General features: G+C 37.3%; 1 protein-coding gene across 1 annotated transcript in view; it reads left to right on the plus strand.

Annotated features, from left to right (window-relative positions):
• Positions 1-15,242, plus strand: part of LOC140232166 (calcium-activated chloride channel regulator 1-like) — a 29,833-nt gene extending 14,591 nt beyond the window's left edge. Inside the window, exons 4-14 of the mRNA XM_072312308.1 lie at positions 269-452; positions 1,044-1,176; positions 2,829-2,962; positions 3,600-3,824; positions 9,490-9,676; positions 10,256-10,378; positions 12,028-12,143; positions 12,373-12,655; positions 13,179-13,373; positions 14,397-14,648; positions 15,193-15,242. Of these exons, the coding sequence (XP_072168409.1) occupies positions 269-452; positions 1,044-1,176; positions 2,829-2,962; positions 3,600-3,824; positions 9,490-9,676; positions 10,256-10,378; positions 12,028-12,143; positions 12,373-12,655; positions 13,179-13,373; positions 14,397-14,648; positions 15,193-15,242 (1,882 nt within the window). The remainder of the gene's footprint in view (positions 1-268; positions 453-1,043; positions 1,177-2,828; positions 2,963-3,599; positions 3,825-9,489; positions 9,677-10,255; positions 10,379-12,027; positions 12,144-12,372; positions 12,656-13,178; positions 13,374-14,396; positions 14,649-15,192) is intronic.
• Positions 15,243-23,535: the final 8,293 nt, after the last annotated feature.

The following is a 23,535-nucleotide window of genomic DNA, read 5'->3' on the forward strand; positions in this document are numbered from 1 at the left end:
CCCATAAACTGGGCCGCATCATTTTTACAAACGTAGCGCCGGCCTTGCATACGAATATGTTTACTTCTCCCATTGTGATGACTATGCTGCACTCGGGCTATACTTCATGTAGGTGCCAATATTAGTATTTTATATCGCATTAAACACTATTGTAATCACGGTCGCCACCTTGTCACTATCATCATTGCCGTCATTATTACAAGCAGGATTAACATAAGCAAACTTTGCTAGTTATCATCACTGTGAATCTGTTTCTTCTCCGTCCAAGATGCTCCTCTGCATATAACGTGAAGCCAGTAATACGCGACACGAACGGGGTCAGTGACGTCCTACAGTATCGCCAATGTGTCGGGAATGAGGATGACGGGTATGAAGCCGAGTGCGTTGCGGCCGTATCGTCTGCGGGGGAAGCCACTGGCTCCATCATGTTCGGCCAGTTGGCGTTGAAGGAGGTGAGCCTACTCTTAGTTAGAGCTTTTGGGAACATCATTATTATAATAAACGTTATTATCATAAATAAAATACTATCAATATGCACGTGAACTGAAGTATTATAACTACTGGTTGTTATCATTATTACTGTTATCGTCCACGTTGTCATTTTTTTTTAAATTCCTTCGTATAGTATTCTAGCTATGATATATAATTGCCATTTGTCATTACTATCCATTATCATTCATTCAGATATTGATGAAATGATAGATGGTAAAGATCCACAATGAACTATTTCAATAAAACGTTACAAACGCTTGATGACAAATAAATAAATATAACAGAGCAAAGCTTTTAGTAAAATTACCTTTACACAATATGCTTATGTGGTACCACATGTAAGCAAAAGCTGAAAAGATTTAAAGCTTAAAAGTATGAATCACTGATCTACAAGCAGAGTCTCGAACGTTCAATTCTAAGATGCAGTCGTAACGTCTAAGAGCTGAACGCAAAGGGCATCTTTTTCAGTAGGTGTAGCTCACTCAGCGACTGCTGTAACCAGCACGATGTACGATGCTGAGGGGTCTTTCCCTCAATGCATGCTGTTTCAGATTGCTGACTTCTGCGACGACGATCCGAGTGTTCCTGGTAACCTGCACAACCGAGAAGCAGACAACGAACACAATCGCCTCTGTGCAGCCAGAAGTGCGTGGGAAGTGATGCGACAACATGACGACTTCAATGGTAATTAATTTACTCTGTGTCATCATTTTACCATTGAAGGTATATAGGTGTTATTCTCTGGAACGAGCAGCCAATGTAAAGAGCTAATGTATCCTTAAATTTCTAAAGTTTGGCAGCTTTCCAAACTCTGCGTAGCATGACTGATGACGAAACGGACTTGCACTAATTAATTTGTACTTCACATGCAGTTCACAATTACAATGTGAAAAAAAATCCCTGCTTATTCTCTTACTATGACAGGCGCGGTGGAGCACCCCAATTTGCATCTCATTATCGCCCCGTTCTATTTGAATTTCCAACGGGCATCCACGGCTGCCCGAAACTGTGTGCATGAAAAAGTCAAATGTTTACCTTCTCCTTGTGCCGCTATGCGTGCCGCTAATAAACTCAAACTTCCCACACTATCTAAGTTTTTAAAAACCTTCCTTTTGATGAAAAAATTATGAAATTTGCTGCACTAAAACTTGAGATATTAAAGCGTTTTGAAAATCACCTCTCTCAAAACATGCTCTCTGTTTTTTTCCGACTGGACTATGGCCGGGCTCCAATGTGTCCGAAATTGGCAACATAAGTTCATCAGGCCTCAATCCATATATGGTGAAAGTTTTCGCTTGGTTCCATTTGTACTTTTTGAGAAATCAACTTGTTTCTACAGGGTTTGGAATAGAAAATTATAGTCAGCGAAACAATTGAAAATGACGTCATTTCTTTTCCCGTAATATTGGGCATGCGTGGTACGTGAGATTCAGGATTTCGTGCTCATTGTTGGTTTGCATGTGACGCAGTCAATTGTCGCACGGCGGTACGGTGACTGCTGAGCTGCTGCCGCGCACGCTGCATGTAGCAATGCATTGTGTGTGCTGTGACATGCAACGCTATACAGTGACGCGACTACATATACATGGGACCGACCTGTACGCTTTGCGTTCGTGTAATTTTTGACATCACCCTCTGTTTTTTTTTTTTTTTCCGACACAACCATGGCCGGGAATATTACGGTATGAAATTTAAAATGCAAGCAGATAAATAAATTTCGGTGTACTTTGTTCGAATGGCGCTTTGGTTCCGCAATCACACTTCGTGAATTTTAGGATGATTTTCGAGGCATATTTTTGGTGATTTTGCTCGCCAGGTTTTCGCTAAAATTTCACATTTTATCATTGTCAAATCCTCTAATATGTTATATGTGCATATTCGGACATGTTTTCAAATTCAAACTAACTCAATTTTAATCCGAAAATAGGTTTCCTTAAATTGTAATTAGCTTGAGAAGTTGTTTACTTTTTCTCAACTACGCGAGTACATGTTGTTTACTTTATGCAAATGAGGCTCGGCTGCCGATGGATTTCTGCGAGATAATTGGGGTGCTCCACCGCGCCTGATGAAGGCCCAGATACACTTCCATTCTTCTGCTATCTATGTTACGACTAACCATTTCTGATGCTAAAATACTGTTATATTTCGTTTTAAGACCACATTGAAGTTCTGTTAAGACATGATAAGAGTATAATGCTGTCGAACATTTTGTGTGTGTGTGCGCGCGCGCGTGTGTGTGTGCGTGTATGCGTGAGGGATTTTTTTTTTCAACGTGAATGGCAATTAATATGTAATTTTGATTCCCGTTATATATGATATTCTCTTTCCCCTTTCAGCCAGGAACTCCTCCTCGGTGCCACTTAGCCGAGAGGAAATCAGGCCGACATTCAGCTTCGTTCAACGAGACAAGCCGACAGCTTCCGATGGTTGCCGAATAGTCCTCGTGCTGGACAAATCGGGTAGCATGAGTGTAAGTTTGGTCGCCTGTCCCTATTACCGCATTTTCTTTGCACATATGGGTTTGCTCCCCATGTTGACAGACCTGTAGGCCTACTTTCCTTACGGTTTTCACTCTTAATGCTTGAAGTACATTGATATTGTTTTCTTCTGGAAAGTGAAAGGAAATCAGCATCGCTAAGACTTGGAGGCGAGGAAATGTAGAGAGAAGTGCCAGTGTGTATAGGAAGGACATGAGGTAAGCCAGTGAGAGATGAATACAATGATATCTCACGAGGGGAAGGAATCATGAATGACATAGAACCAAGAGGAGATGGGTAAGACACTGGTGACCATTTTGAAGAAGGTATAGAAGTAAAGGTTTGCAGCTCATCTTGAAGATTTGAAATATGGGTAATGATACGTATTATGTTTATCGTACACGATATGTTTCATGTGACATTTATCACACATAACACTGGTGTATGTGTTTGCTTTCTGTACATGTACGTACAGGTACTTGACACAGGCCTTATGCAGAAGAGATAGCAGCAGCAGCAGAAATAGTAATAATGGTGGGAGGAGCAACCGTGACAGTAGCCGAATACTAGCTATAGAACCCACCATCAACATCGGTTGAATGAGAGTACTTTTCAATCTTTCAAATTTAGATGGCCAATAGACTCGACGTGATGATCGGCGCTGCGGCGGGCTTCACTCGCCTGCTGCCGGGAGGTACGTGGGTCGGGATCGTCACCTTCAACAGGATGTCCGTTGAGGAACACGAGCTTATCCAGGTGAACTCTGATGACGACAGGCAGAGGCTGCGAGATAGCCTTCCCCTCATACCGGGTGGCGGCACCTGCATCCCCTGTGGTCTGATGGCTGGTCTAGAGGTACGAGCAATTGGAATTACGTTTCTTTTGTGGAGGGTACAGATGTTTATCAGAGTAGTAATGAGATATTTATATGGTGACATACCTCCTGAATTACACTCGTATTCTTGTATTCGATAAAGCTATGGCATAAGATTGATTTTGGTTTTAAGGGGAAGGAAATGAAATGAATTAAAATGAATGACAACGATTGTCTTCTGGACAACCCATTTGCCGTTGTAAAAGATTAAAAAACAACCTTCAGATGGTTCTAAGATATATATTATGATAAAAACCCTACATGGGACATGTATTAGCTATCGGTACTGTCTTTGTCACCATTGCAACGCTGTCCAGGGCAAAATCTCTACCCATATACTTCCAATAATACCCATAACAATTGAAGTCATCATCACAAAATGCAACGTACTGAATTTTACCTTCCAATCGAGGAGTGGTGTACTTTGTCTGAATTAATGAAGGTTGCAATAATGCTCAAAGTTGCACGAGTGAGCCGGACGGACTAGAGGTACAGTAATTCGTCCTGTGTATAGCCCCCCCCCCCCTCTCTTCCCGACTAATACCACCATACCTTTGACTCTACATGCCAGTAATTGTGACATTTTACAGATAAGTATTATATTTCTCAGCAGCCAGCTATTTTGGTCATCATCGTTCGTCACGGTGTTTGCCAGAGCTGTCAAAATAGCCTTTCAAGAAAATCATGGCGTGACGAGGTGTAAAATAGCCATATTCATTACCTTGTCCCTCTCATTATTCGACGATAATCTGGTGAATTTGTGTGAATATGTGTGTGTGTGCGTGTGTGCGTATGTGTGTGTGCGTGTGTGTATGTGCTTTTACACGAGAGTAAGGAGCTAATATTCGACACCCCACCGATGTGGCGTCTCACGTTTGACACGCCTACTGATCTCTTTTCGAGAGTACAGAGATCAGTGGATGCACCCAATTTGACGCATTTCAAAAACAGACCCAATCCACGTTGGGGGTAGTCAAGAATGCGACGTATTATAAGTCTTTTATTGATTCTGGCACGCTGAAACGGTCAGCAGATCATTAGAATCGCTCCATTTATCGACGGCCCGGCGAAGAATAAATGGAAAAATTAAAGGAAACCAAAGCCCGAATATAATGTTGATTGAGTACAAGCAGCAATACATAGTTGAAGACATCACTATGGCCCGAATTCACGAAGGTGGTACAAATGAAACCATGGTTTAAACCATGGACAAAAACCATGGAATGCCAAGTGTCGCATGGGATATTTCGCTACAAAATCAGTAATTTCGTCGATGAAATGATTAGTTTGTAAAGAAATGACAACATTTTGTAACTAAATGAACATTTCGTCCACGAAATTATAATTTCGTTAACGAAACAGTCATTTTGTCGATGAAATGGCAAATTTCGTAACGAAATATTCCGTGTGACACTTGGCGCTCCATGGTTTTTGTCCTTGGTTTAGACCATGGTTTCATTTGTACCACCTTCGTGAATTCGGGCCAAAATGTTTGAGGAAGATGGTACATCCGTTCAAAGTGTATATGAATTTTTAAAGTTTTGGTGCCGTCATCACTTGATAAGGAAACTACTACCCTAACTGACGTTATTATGGACAATATAAAGAATATGTAAAGAAAATTCTATAAAATTTTATTTTTCATTGTTACTGACATGTGTTAAAGGTAATCATTCCCTTTCACTCTGAAAGAGATCAGTCAAGTGCTCTGTTATTATGCTAGAAAAGTGGAAATATGTATGAACCTCCTTTATATTGTTGTCGTAATTAAGTGAAGTAGTCTCCTTATCCAGCGATGACGGCACCGAAACTTAAAAAAACAACAACAAAGTTTGAACCGATTGTTTAATTTTCCTAACACTTTCACTGATTGACTGACTGGGGTAACGCTTTGTTATTTCTGAAAGATCAAAAACAAGTTGGAGTTGATATCATTATAATATTGAATCCATGTTTTGTTGGAACTAATGTGATTCAAAGTTCCTTAAAATATTATGTACTCATGTAAGCGTTATGTATTATTGCTTTGTGTTACTTTTTATGGAAATAAAATCATTTGAATTTGAATTGAATTGAATTGAATTAAATTGAATTGAATTGAATTAATTCGTTTGGAAGGAAATTATAGTTTCCTTCTAGGCCTGCTAGTATTCATTTGGCCTGTCAGTGACCTGCATGATGAGTCATTGCTAATTTGTTTATTCAAACTTGCTATGTAGGTGACTCTAACTTTGTTTTGTTTGAGTTTTTACCGGGGTTTTCTATCCGACCATTGATCTAATGGGACCTGCAATCAAAACAAGCCTTCCTCTCCATAGGTAAACCACAACACTATTTTATGAAGAGTTATAATTGATTATATAGCCTGTGTGGTAAGGACATGTATAATCGATTATATCTATTGATAAAGCGGGACCCATCTCATAATTCTTGTTTCTTTTGACATAAAAAAAAAAAAAAAAATATATATATATATATATATATATATATATATATATATATATATTGTCCGTTTTCCGTATTCTTCGTAAGAGTATATACGGTTGTATTGTATCTATTCTCAATGTATCTTTCTCGTACACACATGAACTCGGTTTTTTAAGATTGCATAGTTTTGCGCAGTAGCAAAGTTGAAATACAAACACAAACCAAGAAAAGTCCTTTATATCTACTTAGGTCAAGCGAGACTCAGTTTTGATAAAAAAAGAAGAAGAATTCACTCGTGCATACATTATACGTCTGCTGTATCTTTTTTTTTTCAGATCCATTTGCGCGGATGTCCCATGGTTTCTACGTAAAATGAACATTAATCATTCCAGCATGAATGTTCTCTGAAACATGTATTAAGCAATAGCTTTAAAACATTTATGAAGAATTATCTGTTCAACTGTATTCAAAACACGAAGAACGTCCCTTGTGGGATTTAGTTACCGTGCAGAAATATAATCACCATAGATTTGGACTTGTGGGACCGTGGGTATTTATACAACCGCCAGGTATCAAAAAACACGCTGTCCCGTCGAGGGGTTTAGAAATCTTCAGAGCGTAATATACGAGGACATGAGTCAATAGCAAGATACACGGCCGAAACGACCATGGCCGCTATATTTTAGAAAGCAAAACAAAATAGGTCAGCATGATATTGGTTTCATTATGCTATAGGTTGATTGACAGCACGATGCAAGAAAACAAAAAGACAAGTATTATTCTCAAGGTTACAAGAGCTAGATAAGGTGCGTAGGTACAGATATTCTTGTTGCCTTGATCGTAGGTTCGCCGGAGCGGCAGTGTATAATACCTACGGTACGCCTCAATAAGCTGGCCTTGGCAATGGGGCGGGACGACAACTCGCATCTAGTTGCCTAGACACTTGATGCATAATGCGTGGAAGGACACTTTGAATAGGGAGGTAAACACAAGGAAGATTCCCATCTATTGCAGTCTCTCTTTTTTTTTTTGTCTCTAAGAAGTCATCTTCACATGATTACACATCAATACTGTGTGTTCACCCTTTTGAACTCCAAATCTCGTCCGAACAATACGTATAATTCAAACCCATGTTGCGTGTATTACTTCATGGTCGCCAAAATCTAAATATATCTAAATATCTAAATATACATGTCATACATTTTCTAACGATTTTCTACTATTCGTCTTCAGATTACTTGAATATACCCCTCCCCCCCCAAAAAAAAACCAAACAAACAAACAACAACAAACAAACAAACAAACTTACATCTGTCAATCATGACTAAAGTACTAGTATGCTTAACAAAAGACAATGCAGAGAAACATGCAAGTTATGCTCTGTGTACTATATACAACTTCATACTCCTACGCCCTACATACTTCTACCATGCAATTTGTGCTAGCTACATTTCCTTCCACATCAAACAATCAATGGCTGCCTTAGTTGTAAACAAGTTTCAACATTAGACCCTATTTGTTTGGTGCAACGACAACAAATTATGTAATTGTACTATATAGGAAGTTGAGCTGATCTTTCTGGTGGTCTAGACAGATTCTTTTGAACCACGTGTTTACTTTGTGAGGGATTTCTACGTGATGTTTGTGCAGATGTTTCTATAGACAAAGTCCTATTGGCGGGCATAATATATTCATATTTCGTTTCTTGTATTCCATGGGATTTTTTTTTTAATGAAGATACATCACATTAGCATAGTTATACAATACAACTGAATAAACTTGTTGGGCTTAAATACAAATGGTAGAGAACAGGCTATTATGATGGAAACTGATGGAATCTAATGATTCTAATGGAAACTGAAAATATTTAATGATGTGCCCTTCATGTGTATAAGACATAAATCATTATCCATTCATAATATGGTATCATAATGGTGCATTCTGTGACGGATATTGTGATAGTTTACCTGTTACTTTTCATCTTTTTTTTTCTTTTTTCCTTCTGGTTCTCAGCTGAAAATATGTATTATCGTCAGCTGAGAACCAGAAGGACGCTATCGCGTTTTAAGACTCGAGCGTAAATAAGAACGAAACAATAACATTTTCATGAAATAAAAGTCTAAATTAAACCCTCTGCGTGCCGCGCTATCATGCTTTCCATAGGTGTGTGTGTGTGTGTGTGTGTGTGTGTGTGTGTGTGTGTGTGTGTGTGTGTGTGTGTGTAATTTGTGCACATTTGACTCGATTGGCACAGAAAGGGTTAATCAAAAGTGCGTAGATTTGTAACCGTTGTTCCAAATATAGGATGAAATAGCGCCCTCGTGGTTTTTACTCTTAATATTTCACTAGATATTGAAATCATTCAAAATTGAAATCATTATGCGGAAGAGACCGAGCTCTACAACGCGATACCAATAACTCAGTATACCCCCCCCCCCCCGAAAAAGGGCCCTTCTGGTTCTCAGCCGACAATATCCTTTATTACAAGGATTCATTGAAAGACTGGGGGAGGAAGGAGAGGAATTGGCCCGCAGCCCCAACGCCAGCAGGAGCATGCGTGCTCTATTCTATTCTATTCTATTCTGTTCTATTCTATTCTATTCTATTCTATTCTATTCTATTCTATTCTATTCTATTCTATTCTATTCTATTCTATTCTATTCTATTCTATTCTATTCTATTCTATTCTATTTCAATTTTTTAAACAAAATGTCCAGAAATACGTAAATTTGACATGCATTTTATGAAATGATACACAGGTAGCAAGGAATAACATGTTTGTGTCTGTAGTCAATACAAAATTAGGCATATTTATACATTCTGTGAAGGTACCCAAAATGGAGGTACCCAAGACTGTGCTTGTATTATGTGGATGCTTCTCTGGGAAGAGGGGAAAATGGGTGAAAAACTTAAAACTACAAAGAGTTCGGGAAGTGAGGAAAGGAAAAAACTGGGAAAAAAGAGGAAACAGAAATAGGGGGAAAGAGATGAGACATTAAAAAATCAAATCCTAGATCAATTAATACATCAAATATCTAAGCCTTAGCGAACTTACTATCTACTCCGTGTAGGCACGTATACTAGTAAACTAGTTCACAATGAAATGAACATTGGATGTGACTGTGTGATATGATGACGCAATCTTAGAAGAATAAATAACGTCGTGCTCTTTTGGAGCTACTCATGGTTTCGCTCCTTCTTTGTTGTGTCCTGTCACAGGTGCTCAAGAAGCATCCATCTGGTAGCTTGTCTGGAGCTGTCATTCTACTCATGACCGACGGAGATGACCGCCACATCCTGCACCATCCCGTCCGGGAAGAGCTGCGCACGAATGGCGTACGCGTAGACACGGTGGCTATTGGTCAAGACGCGTACGGAGAACTGAATACCATAGCCGCAGAAACAGGTCTGCTAGATTTGCACTTGCATGATATGCGAAATTTTGCAAATAGTCAGATAGTTATGTATGCATTCACTTTAATGCATATTACTCAGAGCCGCTTGACTGGAAACACTCTTTTGGCTCTTCAAAACGGAAAAAAAACAACAACAACAAAATAACGAACGGTTATTTACATTTGTAATCAATCCGTATAATGATGGAAGGCTTGACTTACCTCTTTCAGATGGCATGTTGGATAATATTACACTTAACATATGCCATTGACAAGTTGAGGAAATTTTCACTTTTTTTCCAAAAAACAAAATTTTGTGAAATTGTCTTTACATTTTCCTTGATATCTTTCTACGCATGTGACATCGTATACTGTAGTAGTCTTCTCATCCAGCAGTGACTGCGCAGATACTTTGAAAATTCATAACTTTTGAACAGATTGTCCGATTTACCCCAAACTTTCAATGGTGTATTCTACTAGTATTGCTGCATTCACTCAATTCACATGTATATGAAGATGAACTACAAGCACATTGTAACAAAAGTTATGTTAAAGGTTAATAAAGGTTTCTGTCCTGCATTTATCTGTAGGTGGATTAGCACATTTCATTGCGGATAATACTGGATCGGCGGAGATTCTTACCGCTCTTACCCAGACGGTTGACCGGTGCTTAGAAGGCTGGGGTGACTCCCAGAAACCTATACAGGTGACCAGTGGGAGAATGTAATTACAGTTAATGTGTGATCCAATATTATGGGAATAATTGTGTGTCTAGGAGGGACATCAGGTCAACGGAGAGGTGGCGATGCATAATGCTGGATTGCCATTTGAGCATTGTATAGTAATTGTATATCATACAGCATCACCTACAGTCATAACAGACAGAATGTCTTTTCATGAAACATCCCCTAAAACAATACGCCATCATGCCATGGGGACGAGGGACGTAAAGTGACGCATGTCTTCCGCAGCTCGCTCGAGGTTTGGTTATAAGCGAGCAGTGTTTCAACCATAAATTTGTGCTTTCAATGCCAAATTTTGAAACATTTGCTTTGCTTTCGTGTTCACACTGTCGTTCATAGTCAGGATATTGTTCGATTGTCATATCTGACTGACATACTCGTTTTATTCCATGCTCTCTGTCTCGATTTTTTAAAACTAAATATCGAGATGTTCAAACTGAGAAAAAAAAGCAACAAAAATTGTTCAAATGGAAGTAATCACTCATTGCGATAATAATAATATAATTGATATGTTAACAAATGAGAATTCTACATTGCAATAAAAGAGGGGAAGGCATATCGTTTGCCAATCAAGCAGTCATTTCCTGTGAAGGAGACCAGGAATAGAAAAAAAAAAGATAATTGATTTCCAGGGTGGATCACCTAGTTCCTATTCAAGGAAAATGAATCACACAATGTCGTTGAATTTTTAAATATTTTTGATACCACTGTCTGAAATTAGGTGTGCGGAAGTAGATCTTTCCCTGACGTTGGTGTTCCAGGTTCAAGGAACAATAAAAAAAAAGTCATCTTTCTGTTCCTATTTCAGTTGACCTCTAGGGACTTTGAATTATCGGTAAATGAATCAGAAGACGGATCGGTTTCTATCGATCCTACAGTTGGCAACCAAACGACATTCGTTGTTACCTACCTGTCAGCGGGCAGAGGCGTATCATCAGGTGATTATTTCACTCTCTATACTTTATAGAATACTCACCATGTCTATTGCTTAGTGAACTTCACAGGTGATACCGATGCTCATCACATCGTGAGTTTAGGCCTATAACATTTCTCATCAATCAAGTTAACAAGATATTGTTGGGTACGAAATTCTCGATTTCCTGTTGTACGGCCCGAGAGTAATGCCATTATCTTAATATGGTGACGTAATATTAGAATGTAATCATTCTGCTCCGGAGGCATCGTCAAAATGGTTTATGTGCAACATTAGAACTGACCAACAACGTGGTGCAGACCTGCGATTTTATACATTCTCATCTGAAAGGCTTAAATACTGCAGAATCAATGCTAGTTGATTAAAAAAAAATTTTAAAGGAGGCTCAGAAAGAGACGGTAAATATTTGCACCTCTTTCTTTTCTTATTTCCTAGAGTTTCTTTATCTTTTCTTTTACCTGCTGTTTGGTATGCAACGAGGTTCCAAACTAAGCGATTTTTTTAATATCTCTTTGGACAGTTAGGCATCTGTTTGTTTTCATCGACTTTCTTTCCAGCTAAATATCAAGACTTGTCTTAACATACAGCTACATAACCAACATGAGGACTTCAGAGATGTACTTATGAGATGTGATAAAACTTTCTTGTTATTGCCAAGCAACTTTGATATTTCCCCAAACTGCAGGAACCACAGTCACTCTCATCTCCCCAGACGGTGACACCATGACTGTCGGGAATGAAGGGTACAAGGATGATGTCGAGAGAAAGACGCTAACCATCACTATTCCAGGAGTTGCCATGGTAACGCAATCATCACACGAGTTGAATCCCCGTGTTAAAACATGAACAGAAGCTTTATCAGTACGTAGTACATATTATGTACCCTTTTCTGGCATCAAAGTATTTGACTGTGTGCTCTCCTTATGGTTTCACTTCCCATTTGATTCATCACCCTGTTTTTACTGAAGTTATCGCAAACTGATTTTGTTTAATGATGTTCTCCTAAAAAATTTCCTCCGAAACTATAAAGGATGGGAAGTGGAATTACGTGGTTAACAACACTTCCCCCGGAGAGCAGAACGCCACGCTGACTGTCTACTCGCAACCGGCCGTCGATTCGGACAACGTCATTACTCTCGGTGCCGAAGTCAGTAGCTACATGGTCGATTTCAGTGACGCTATCGCTCCGATCAGGGCCTATGCCCAGATCCGTCAGGGGAACCGACCGGTGATCGGAGCATCCGTCAAAGCCCTCATCGCAAGGCCGGGAGGATATGACAGAGTTGAGCTCCCACTCTACGATAACGGCGCAGGTAGGACCCTATACTACTTAGTTTAGTTTGACATTTACTGACCTTTGTATTGATTTAGATAGTGCCAGCGTCTTTGATTTTCTTCTGTGTTATTGTTGTTGTTGTTGTTGTTGTTGTTGTATTTTGTTGTCGTCGTCTCCCGTTTCCCTTGTATTGGAAAGAAAGCAAACTTTTTTTTCCTTCTCCGTTTACTGGTATCATGTAGTCACTTATGGTTTGATAATACACAATATTATTAATCAGTCGATTTTATCAAATGGAGGAAGATGAACGAGACAACGAATGATAACAATACAATGAAATTGAAAGAAGTATCAATGTGCTCAGTGCTGAAGCAAGTTACAACAGCGTAAGAAATAGATAGAGTTTATACTGAGTATATTGCCCTCGTATTGGGCGAGGTTCATGAAAAATTATTATGTTGCCATACCCCACCAATATTGAATTTCTATATAGCCGTGAAAATCCTTTTGTTTTGTTTTGTTTTTTAATTTTGTTTTATTTTTGTATTTGACGTGAGTAGGTGCCGACGTGAGAGTAAACGACGGGATCTATTCCCGCTTCTTCACACAATTCTCCGGCGCTGGATTCTACAGCATTAGGATTGTGGCGCAAAACGATGGGAACGGCAAGGTCCTGCAACGAGCCTCAGGGTCGAGGGCGCCACCTTTCGTCAACATCAGCCAAGATGGTCAGGTCGAATCTGCCACCTCAGTCGGTAAGGGTTTCACTTTGGTTGTATGTGTGTGTAAGTGTGTAAGAATTGGAAGCTGGTAATAGAGTTCTTACAGTGGCGCTTGTAGCAGCAAAAGCGTCCATGTGCTTGAGTAGGGATAGAATATAGTTCTATGTAGAATGAATGAGTGCTTAAAGAATTAATTTGTAAAATTAATGATTAATTGAATAGATGGATAAATACGAAGCATAGTGATAACAAACGAAAACAGAAAAACTGACCAGAAATGAATATTATCTACTAGTGGAAAATTGAGCAAAGAAAATGGGATTCCACGGGGATTCGAACCCGAGACCTCCGGATTGCTAGCCCGGTGCTCTACCGACTGAGCAATAGAAAGCCCTAGTTCAGTGTTCGTCCCAGAAACCCTAAATTCTCAATGCTCGAATGGTCAGAATTTATAGCAGTGTGTTTGAGTGTGACACACACGTTCATACTTGAACCTGGCATAAACCCGAAGGATGATTCAACTTGGGGATAAATGCTAGGGATCACAGAAGTAAAGCAGCTTTTTGAGTATGTAACAAACGAACACAGAAAAACTGACCAGAAATGAATATTATTTATTAGTGGAAGATTGAGCAAAGAAAATGGGATTCCATCCGGATTCGAACCCGAGACCTCCAGATTGCTAGCCCGTTGCTCTACCGACTGAGCTATAGAAAGCCCTAGTTCAGTGTTCGTCCCAGAAACCCTAAAATTATAATATATGTGTGAATTCTTGATTTAAAGGAGAACTGTAATGAAGTCAACAATATTGAATAACAATGAAGTCATCTTTTTTTTTTTTACACAGTGAAGAGCGCAACTCTGTCCCCCCCCCCCAAAAAAAAAAAAAAAAGAAATGGAGGAAAAAAAAAACCAACTAATGATGAATTAATTTTGATCAATATAATGAGCACTAGAATCTCTTGCTCAAATCAGTGACGCCAATATCCATGAAACTATGAATAATACACATATTAAACATAAGTCATAAGCTCACTGTTTGACATGGTCCTTCAGGTAATGTGTCTCTACGACTACCTGGCGATACTGAGGCCTACAAAGTCGGCAACGACACTGCCTTCATCTTTGAACGTGCATCTTCCGCCGGATCCACCAGAGTGTCAAGCGTTCCGCCGGATTTTACGGTGGGGCAGGACTTGTTCCCTCCAAACAGGGTCCAAGACCTACGCGTCGTGAGAACATCAGTTGAGACTCTGTCTCTGGTTCTTCTGTGGACTGCTCCCGGAGACGACCTAGATTTTGGAATTGGTGAGAAATTCCATGAAATCGTTTGCAAGTCATATAAAGTAAGAGGGATCTTCCTTTATTAAAAAATACATTAGAAATGTCCATCTGTATAATATTATATCCATCGATGTCCATAATAATCAACAATGTTCATCTAATTCAGTTCAAGTGAGTTTATCTCCTGAAATCTCCTCCTTTAGTGTCCTTGTTCAAAGATCAATAAGGTTTCATTGAATCACGAAATTCTAAAAGCTGATGTGTCGTGTCGAATTATGAACTTCGTGATACCCGATGCTTGCGATAATAGTAGACCCTGCTCCAAGGACCGATAAATAAATCAATATTTTGTTTTAATCTATCAAACAGCCTCATCGTATGAGATCAGGGTTACTAAGTCCACTTCATCACTGCTGACGTCACCTAACGACGTGACTGAAATCAGCAGCATTGATGTCATCCAAGGCGACCTGCTGAGTCCGAAACCATTCGGAACGATCGAGGAGTACGTCATTCGTGTCCCCGATATTCCGAACGCGAACTCGTTCTCCTTCGGGATTACCATCAGGGCGGTTGACGAGGTTGGTCGAAGAGGGGCGTGGTCTAACAATGCCATAGCAACATTTCGCCGATTCATCCCTGCTGCCCTACAGCCCTTGCCATCAACAACTCCTCATATACCCCGAACCACCGAATACTACCCATGTCAAGGAGTTGTCTGCTTCAATGATGGTGTGCTCCTCAAAGATTGTTCCTGCTCCTGCCCAGAGCAGTTTAGCGGGCCGTTTTGCCAAACGGAGGGTAAGTAGATAAATGATACACAAGTAGGCTAATTTCATTACCGTTCTGTTGTTCCAGTTTTGCTTTCAAACATTATCAAGGCTAGACCTCTGGCGTAACTGCATGAATATTTACTATGATAATGGATAATTTTTCAAGCGACAATACACGCAAAAGACACGTTATCGTTGATGGTTTATTGTTGAAGGCTGCATGCCCTATACAGCTCGACTCTGGGAGCACATTAATTTGCTAACTTTAGTCTCCTAAACATGAGTGCGATTTGTTATCACTCCTAATTAATGCTTCGTAAATAGAGAGTCAAGGGTGTTTACGCCTACCAACATAGGCAATGTTATTTGGGTATCTTAATTTCTCTTCCTGTTTTTAGAACCTGGTAAAATCAGCCGCGTCGGACTACCTATTTATTTGGCTACTGCCTCAGTGATTGTTCTTACATTTGCCGTTATGATCTGTGGATTTACTATGTACAGGAGGTAAGGGATAAATATAGACTGTAACCCTTCTATGTAGGTAGGGATATGAAACAAGTTATGTTCTGTGGATCGTCAGCGCTTACTGCTACTAGTAAGAATATAAATTTGATATAAAAAAACAATCGCATTACTATTTTTTTAATGTTTGTTTTGACATGACTTCAAGCAACTTCGAAACTGAGCGCATTTAAGTGATTAGGAGATATGTCTTGTCCACATCAATAACAACAGTTTATTATTCTATAATATTTTGATGCTTTTCATTATACTTTTTAATCAATGTCGAAACGACATCGTTTATTGTGCGCATCAATATGACTTTGGATCATTCTGTGCTGATCCGCCCTTCCCTGATTTGTAAACGTATACCGTAAGCTCGCTCCCAGAAAATACAAGTACTAATAACTGAATATTGAGGGTGCTATCAAATGTGCTTTTCCTATCTTTCTTTCACATACATTTGATACTAGTAGAAAAAAAAAAAACAATCTGAAATACTTATAATGTTAACAATATCAGTAAACGATGACGTCAACGAAAAGAAAAAAAAAACTGCAGTGAGCATAACAATCAGAAATGTTTCCAATATATCCAAAAATGCAAATTCATGTACAGGATAATTTATTCCTTAGTACTCACTGCAGAGAACCGTGTCATAAAGCAGTTATCACGTTTTTGTTTGACTTTCAGTGAAAGTCAAAGTTATAACATTACACTTTCGCATTGACTGAATTTTATTGGTCGATAATTTTGACATGTAGATCTGTATTTCTTTTTGAATCCAAACGTGTTTCATTTACAGAAAAAAAAAACACTTGATACATATGATAAATTATTATATGTTTTGATTGTTTGATATGCTGTGATTGTTATCAACATTATCTTTATCATTATCATTATACTCACTTATCTGACATGTATTTATAAAATTGATACAATGTGAAAATTAAAAAAAAAACCCACACATTTTATGCCTTTTAGTCTTGATGGTATTGCTTTTTTTCGTATTATTGTTCTTTTCTTCCTTTGTTACTGGTACTTATTTTTGGTCATTCTCACTTATACCCGCTACAGATGCAAGCAACGTAAGGAATGTATTATGGAGAACCCTAGCATATACGCAATGAGGACTCGCGATGAACTTCAAAAGGGGACAGTATAACCTACGAGTTGGACACTACTTTCATACGAGATGGAAGGGGCGTCTCTACATTCATCAAGAATTATTGTTTTGAAACGTGGCATTAGGTTAAAAGAAATAATATTTATTGATATTTTAATGGTACATATTTGATGACGTGCATCACGTTAGAAATCATCAGTGCAATAAGCCAATTCACAGTTAGCACTAGTCTGCAATGACCTCTCCAACCATAGACTTTGCAAAACGTGGAATAGTCTTCGAGAAGAGCAATTGAAACCAGCCATGAAGGTTGTGGCTATTTGCATGTCAGAGATGCATGAATGGCTTTTGTTAATGTTGTTGAAAAGAATGCACATTCACCTATAAATACCAATCTGTACCTGGTTCATTTATAACACAGTTGTCATGAAGCCCTATCTAGATTTCGAATACCTCAGTTGTACATCCATTTCAAGAGAAGGTCTGTAATGACCTTTATCTGCACATGCTCAGATTTGAACTGTGAACTGGCTTATTAGCTTCACTTCCTCCCATTTGTTTGATTTCATTTAGTTCTGCATTCAATCAAATACAAATTAAAGTCAAATTTCAAAAAGGAGAAAAACAAAGGATAATAAGTGCATTGATTCAAAATGATAACATAACAGTACACAAATAGATAAACATAAGCAATTGTATTGCGCAGTATACATAATATTATACGGAAACATGCAATAAGATATGTAGTAACAGAGATAATTGAATGGAGGAGACCACCATCGTGAACGATTAAGCTTGAAATGGATGGGACCGCCTCCCATTCTATATCTCGCTCATTCTCTCTTTCGCTGTCTCTAAATCCACCACCCTCATTTCATTTCCTTTCCACGCGTGAAAAATCAAGATTATCAAGAAAAAGAAATTTGACCTTTTATTGGTTTTATTAGTTATATTCATTCATTTGTGAATATGGCGTGATTCTAGACTATACTTGTCTTCCTAATTTGTATACTATTGTATATAATTATATCATATATCCATATATTGTATGTTTTGGGAGATTATATATTCTTATCAAGATTATAGATAGATAGATAGATAGATAGATAGATAGATAGATAGATAGATAGATAGATAGATAGATCATATATCCATATATTGTATGTTTTGGGAGATTATATATTCTTATCAAGATTATAGATAGATAGATAGATAGATAGATAGATAGATAAATAGATAAATAGATAGATAGATAAATAAATAAATAAATAAATAGATAAAGGAATAATCGAATACATGCATTATCAGTTAATGCATTATAGTTAATGTGTTGAGTGTAATTCAATTATTGTATGTGTTTAATTACTGGTACACATTTGATTTATGTCACGTTATTCTTACTTATGTTTTGACCTGTCTGTTTTCCCTCATTTTTCATCTTTCCTTTCGTCTTTTCCCTGTGCGCTTAGAAACATTGTATTAATCGCATTACAAATGTAATGTATTATTATTATTATTATTATCAGCAAAACGATTCAACTATTTGTCCATCCACCTGGACACAAATATGTTATTGACCTACCTAATGAACAAATAAAAGACAGCTGAATACTTAAGCGGATTGATTAATCTCCTCTTATTCTTTTTTTATCTCATAATCTAATATTCAAGATATTCATAGTGAATCGATACCACGATGTCAACTTATAATGATGATTAGAACTGAGTAGGCCCTACATTGCTTTGGCGTCACAGAATGCAATAAGATCAAAGAAATGGTGTAGTAAGTAAAGTGAAGTATAGTGTAAGAGCGCCGGTATAGTGCTTTTTCTTTTAAAGGATGACTCATGTGTAACGGAAAAAAATACAATAGTATTACTTAACAAAAATTAGCATGTTTACATCGCCATAATGAGTCATCCTCTATGTGTATGTGTGTGTGTGTGTGTTTGAGGGACCAGCCAGAAGAAAAAAAGTGCAAAAAGTGTCTGTCACCGAGGGAATCCATAATTTTACCAGAGGCTGAAAATAGTGCATATTTGTTTTATATTCTCAAGTATATCTTTTTAAGAAATACAAGCGCTTTCACTTAAATCTACAATAAATGTTCATCTAGTTTTGCTGTTTGTTGTTTACATATTCCAGGCACCATGCAGTGTCACAGTTTGACCCATTGTTCTCAATCAACATTTTTTTTTTTTATCATCTTTTCTTTTGTTTGTACACAGTTCATTCGAAGTGGGGATGACTTGTTACCTTTGAAGAAGGGACTACTAAATCATATACCTTCATGGGTTTTCAATATATCATAAGTTATTATATATTCGTATTCTCCATTGATGAAATACTGCTCACTGATTATGTCATGTGACCAAACATAACATTGCTTTGTTGAAGACAAAATGCCAATTGTGAACAATGTGCCATACCGGGACATTATATTCATGGTATATCCGCCGGTTAATGTTTGTTATTCTGAAGGTTCGTTAATCTGATAATGATATAAGGTTCGTTAATCCCAAAATGCAAAGACGGTAGGGACTAATAAACCTTCGTAACTACGAGCCTTATTTTGTTTTTGGATTAACGACCCTTCAGAATAACGAACCTCTTTTAATTTTCGTTTTTTTTTTTTTTTTTTTTTTTTTTTTTTTTTTTAGTTTACATAATACACAGACCCTGTATATGCATGTGTTCATATATACATACGATAGTGTATGTAATTATATGACATTCCTACACATTCATTTGACATGTTATCATAATCATGTAGCATCGCTGATATATAGAAACCTGCCTACTAAAGAGGTGTATCATGCTTTAATGTACATTGCAAGCATATTCATTTCAGATTTTTAATCAGTAACATGAGTATAATGAGTAATCAGGTCAAATGTGGCACTCTCTGAATCTGAAATATAAGAAATTATGTTGCCTGAAATCAAGTACCATGTAAATTTGGAATGATTCTGTTTCTGTCATAAGGCTCTCAAACCACGTCAAAATGCTCTTTAAAAAACGAGATTTCTTGCTTTTGTAGTTTTGTACGAAAATTTTGTACGAAGTTCTCTCCTCGGAAGGGGAATACCCCATTCCCGCTAATAACTGTGATTGAAATGAATTGACACTCTCGTCTTCTTTTTGAGTGCTATGACAGATAAATGGTGTGTGTATTTGTGTGTGTGTGTGTGTGTGTGTGTGTGTGTGTGTTGTACATCTATCTATCTATCTATCTATCTATCTGTCTATTTATCTATATATATATATATATATATATATATATATATATATATATATATATATATATATATATATATATATATATTATATATATATATATATATCACCTAAGACCGATCACTTTATTTTCAAAGTTTTGGTTTAACCAGTGAAAATATTGAGTTGAGTTGAGTTGAGTTTATTAGCAACATACATGTGAATATGATAACATGAAATTCCATAGGGTAAGATACAATAACATGATTTTTTTTATGAGAATACAATGATTTTGTACAAGGTTCTTACAGCTATGCAAGCATATATCTTACATACTTATATTTATCTTACATTAGAATACATGTGGTATAATAAATTTAGTTTCGTTGTGATACATTTATCACTGAAAAGGCAAAGAGTATGAATAAGTATGTAATGTAGAAATACGCATAGACAAAGGTTCTGAAAAAAAAAATAGAAAAACAGAAGATAATGTTGTTAACGGGGGAACCAAAAGTTAGCACAAGTGCTAGTCGAGAATAGTTCTCCCATTATAGCTACATGTATATTTAAGCTGCTTATTGCAAGGTCTACTCTTTTAAAGTAACTGTACTATAAAAGTACATTAAACTAAACACTGAATATTCTTTTCTTCACTAAACTTCATTTAACAAGTGTTTTTTTTTTAAGGTTTCTTCGAAATGAAGATCTTGTTCTTTCCTCCTGAATATTTTTGGGCAAACTATTCTAAAACTTTGACCCGACAAAAGATATAGAAAATGTACCATGTGTCGTTTTACATTTCGGGAGTCTAAGCATGGAATGATCTTTGCCTCTAGTCCTGTATGCATGATTCATTGGCTCATAATATTGCGTTACAGAATGTGGTAAATGTCCCTTGTGTAGAGCATATACAAAGGTTGACACTGCAAGCTTATGCAGGTCAAAAACATCTAACACTTCTAGACTGGTGAATAATGGCCTTGAACTTGTTCTTAAGGGGGAAAATGTAATTGTTCTCACGGCCATTTTTTGTGCTAAAAGTATACAATTTAAGTGGCTTCTGTAGGTACTTCCCCATATTTCAATTCCATAAAGTATATGTGATTGTATAAAGAATTTATATAAAAGCATGAGAACATGCCTTAGAACAAAGTGTCTTAACTTAGAAATTAAGCCAATTTTGCGCCTAATGCATTTGTTGATACACTGAATCTGATCCTTCCACATCAAGGTCTCATCAATTTTGACTCCTACATTAGATGCTACATGTACTCTTTCTATAACCGTTTCAGAGACTGTTAACACACTTTTAATTGCAATTGGTTGTCTTGGTCCTTTAATAATCATATAATATTTCTTCAAGTTAATAGCTAATTTGTTTACAATACACCATTCCTGTACCTCATTCAATTTTCTATTTACGTCATCCATATCAATTTCTTTTGTACCTTTGGGAAATGTATGAAAAATGTTTGAATCGTCAGCGAATAGTCTGAACTGAAAATAGTTCGATGAGCTAGGTAAATCATTGATGTATAATAGGAACAGTGTGGGTCCCAGCACTGATCCTTGTGGTACTCCACATTTGATCGTTCTAGTACTGGATATTTCATTCTTGTAGCACAATACCTGCGATCGGTTTGAGAGGTAATTTTGGAACCACTGCAACACAATGCCTCTTATGCCATAATATTCTAATTTCGCTGAAAGAATGCGATGACTGATTGTGTCAAACGCCTTTTTGAAATCTATAAATATACCAAGGGTTATTTCACCTTTATCATTTGAGTGTATTAATGTATTAACCAAATTGATTAATGATAATTTTGTACTGTATTTCTTACGAAATCCATACTGGTGTCTGTACAAAATTTTAGTGGACTCTAAAAAGTCCATTAGACGACCATTGACTAATTTCTCGAAAATTTTTGCAATTACTGGCAGAACTGAAATAGGTCTGTAATTACCTGGGTCCTCTATCGAACCTTTCTTGAACAAAGGCGTCATTTTTGCAATCTTAAGTGCATCAGAGGATTGGCCCATTTCTAATGACAAATTAAAGATATAAGTCAATGGGGAAACAATATATTGTGCTGCGTCCTTGATCAATCTTGACAAATTATCATAACCATGAGACTTTGTAGCATCAAGAGCATATACAATATCCATAATTTCTTTGTATTTCTGGCACCCAAATAATCTTGAAAACAACTATTAGGAGGCCCATTTGGTATTCGTTCTGCCAAATTTGACCCAACAGTGACAAAGTAGTTATTGAGTTCTTGGGCTATTTCATTGTTAGAAGATACAACTTTGTCAATTCCACCTTGATATTGCATCAAAAAAGTGGAAAATAATATGATGGCATTTTATGTACTTTATTGGTATGAACTTATTGAAGTAGATATGAATGATTACAGTACATGTACTAAGTATTTTTTTTTTAATTTGTGGACAAATTTGTACCACAAACATGCCTAATCAAGGAAGATTCATTCACATTTTGTGACTGTTTCACAAAATCTATATTGCCTACAAATCAGAGATGGCCATCAGAAATTCAATTTTTCTGAAAAGAAAAAAGTACACTGTGAAAGATATTTTAGAGATGTCTAAAACCTCAACACTTATCGGATATCTTAGAGAACTTCAACACAAATTACTTCAAGGTGCTGTTCATGTTAAGGGAGCAGTTTGTACAATTTGGTTTTGCTTTGATAGCTTGTACTCAGAGCTCGGAAACTTAATAATTTTTATTTCGGAATTTATTTTGGCGCTAAAATTACAGAATTTTGGCAGGATGAAACTGAGTATTTTGAGGTAGTATACAGAATTAAGAAATGAAGATGGGCGAGGCATACACATGAAGCAAAATTCTAGTGAAACACGGTCATTTCATAATCAAAATTATGATACATAAGGCAAGGTCATACGATAAAAAACACTACCATTGGTACTGTAACTAAAGTACATAAATTATATCAGGCTTTGTTTGTGTGTGTATAAGTGAGCAGTCTATGACAGTGTATGTTTACGTAGTGCAGTTGTAATGGGTATGGGTGAGTTGTGAATTGTGGAGGGAATGGAAGGATAGGTGGTATGTATATGCTGGGACGTGATGGGGGATGTTTGGATTTGGGAATGGGGGAAGGGTGGGAGGAATGACAGATATCTGTCTGGTCATGGTCTGGATTTAAAGGGAGAAGGGAAATGTGAATGTGGAGAGTTTTTTCCTATAATTTGACTGGTTTATAGGAACATTGTTAATTAGGAGGGCCGCTAGACTTGTTTT

Source organism: Diadema setosum, chromosome 8 (assembly GCF_964275005.1).
Source record: "Diadema setosum chromosome 8, eeDiaSeto1, whole genome shotgun sequence".
Classification (NCBI taxonomy): Eukaryota; Metazoa; Echinodermata; class Echinoidea; order Diadematoida; family Diadematidae; genus Diadema; species Diadema setosum.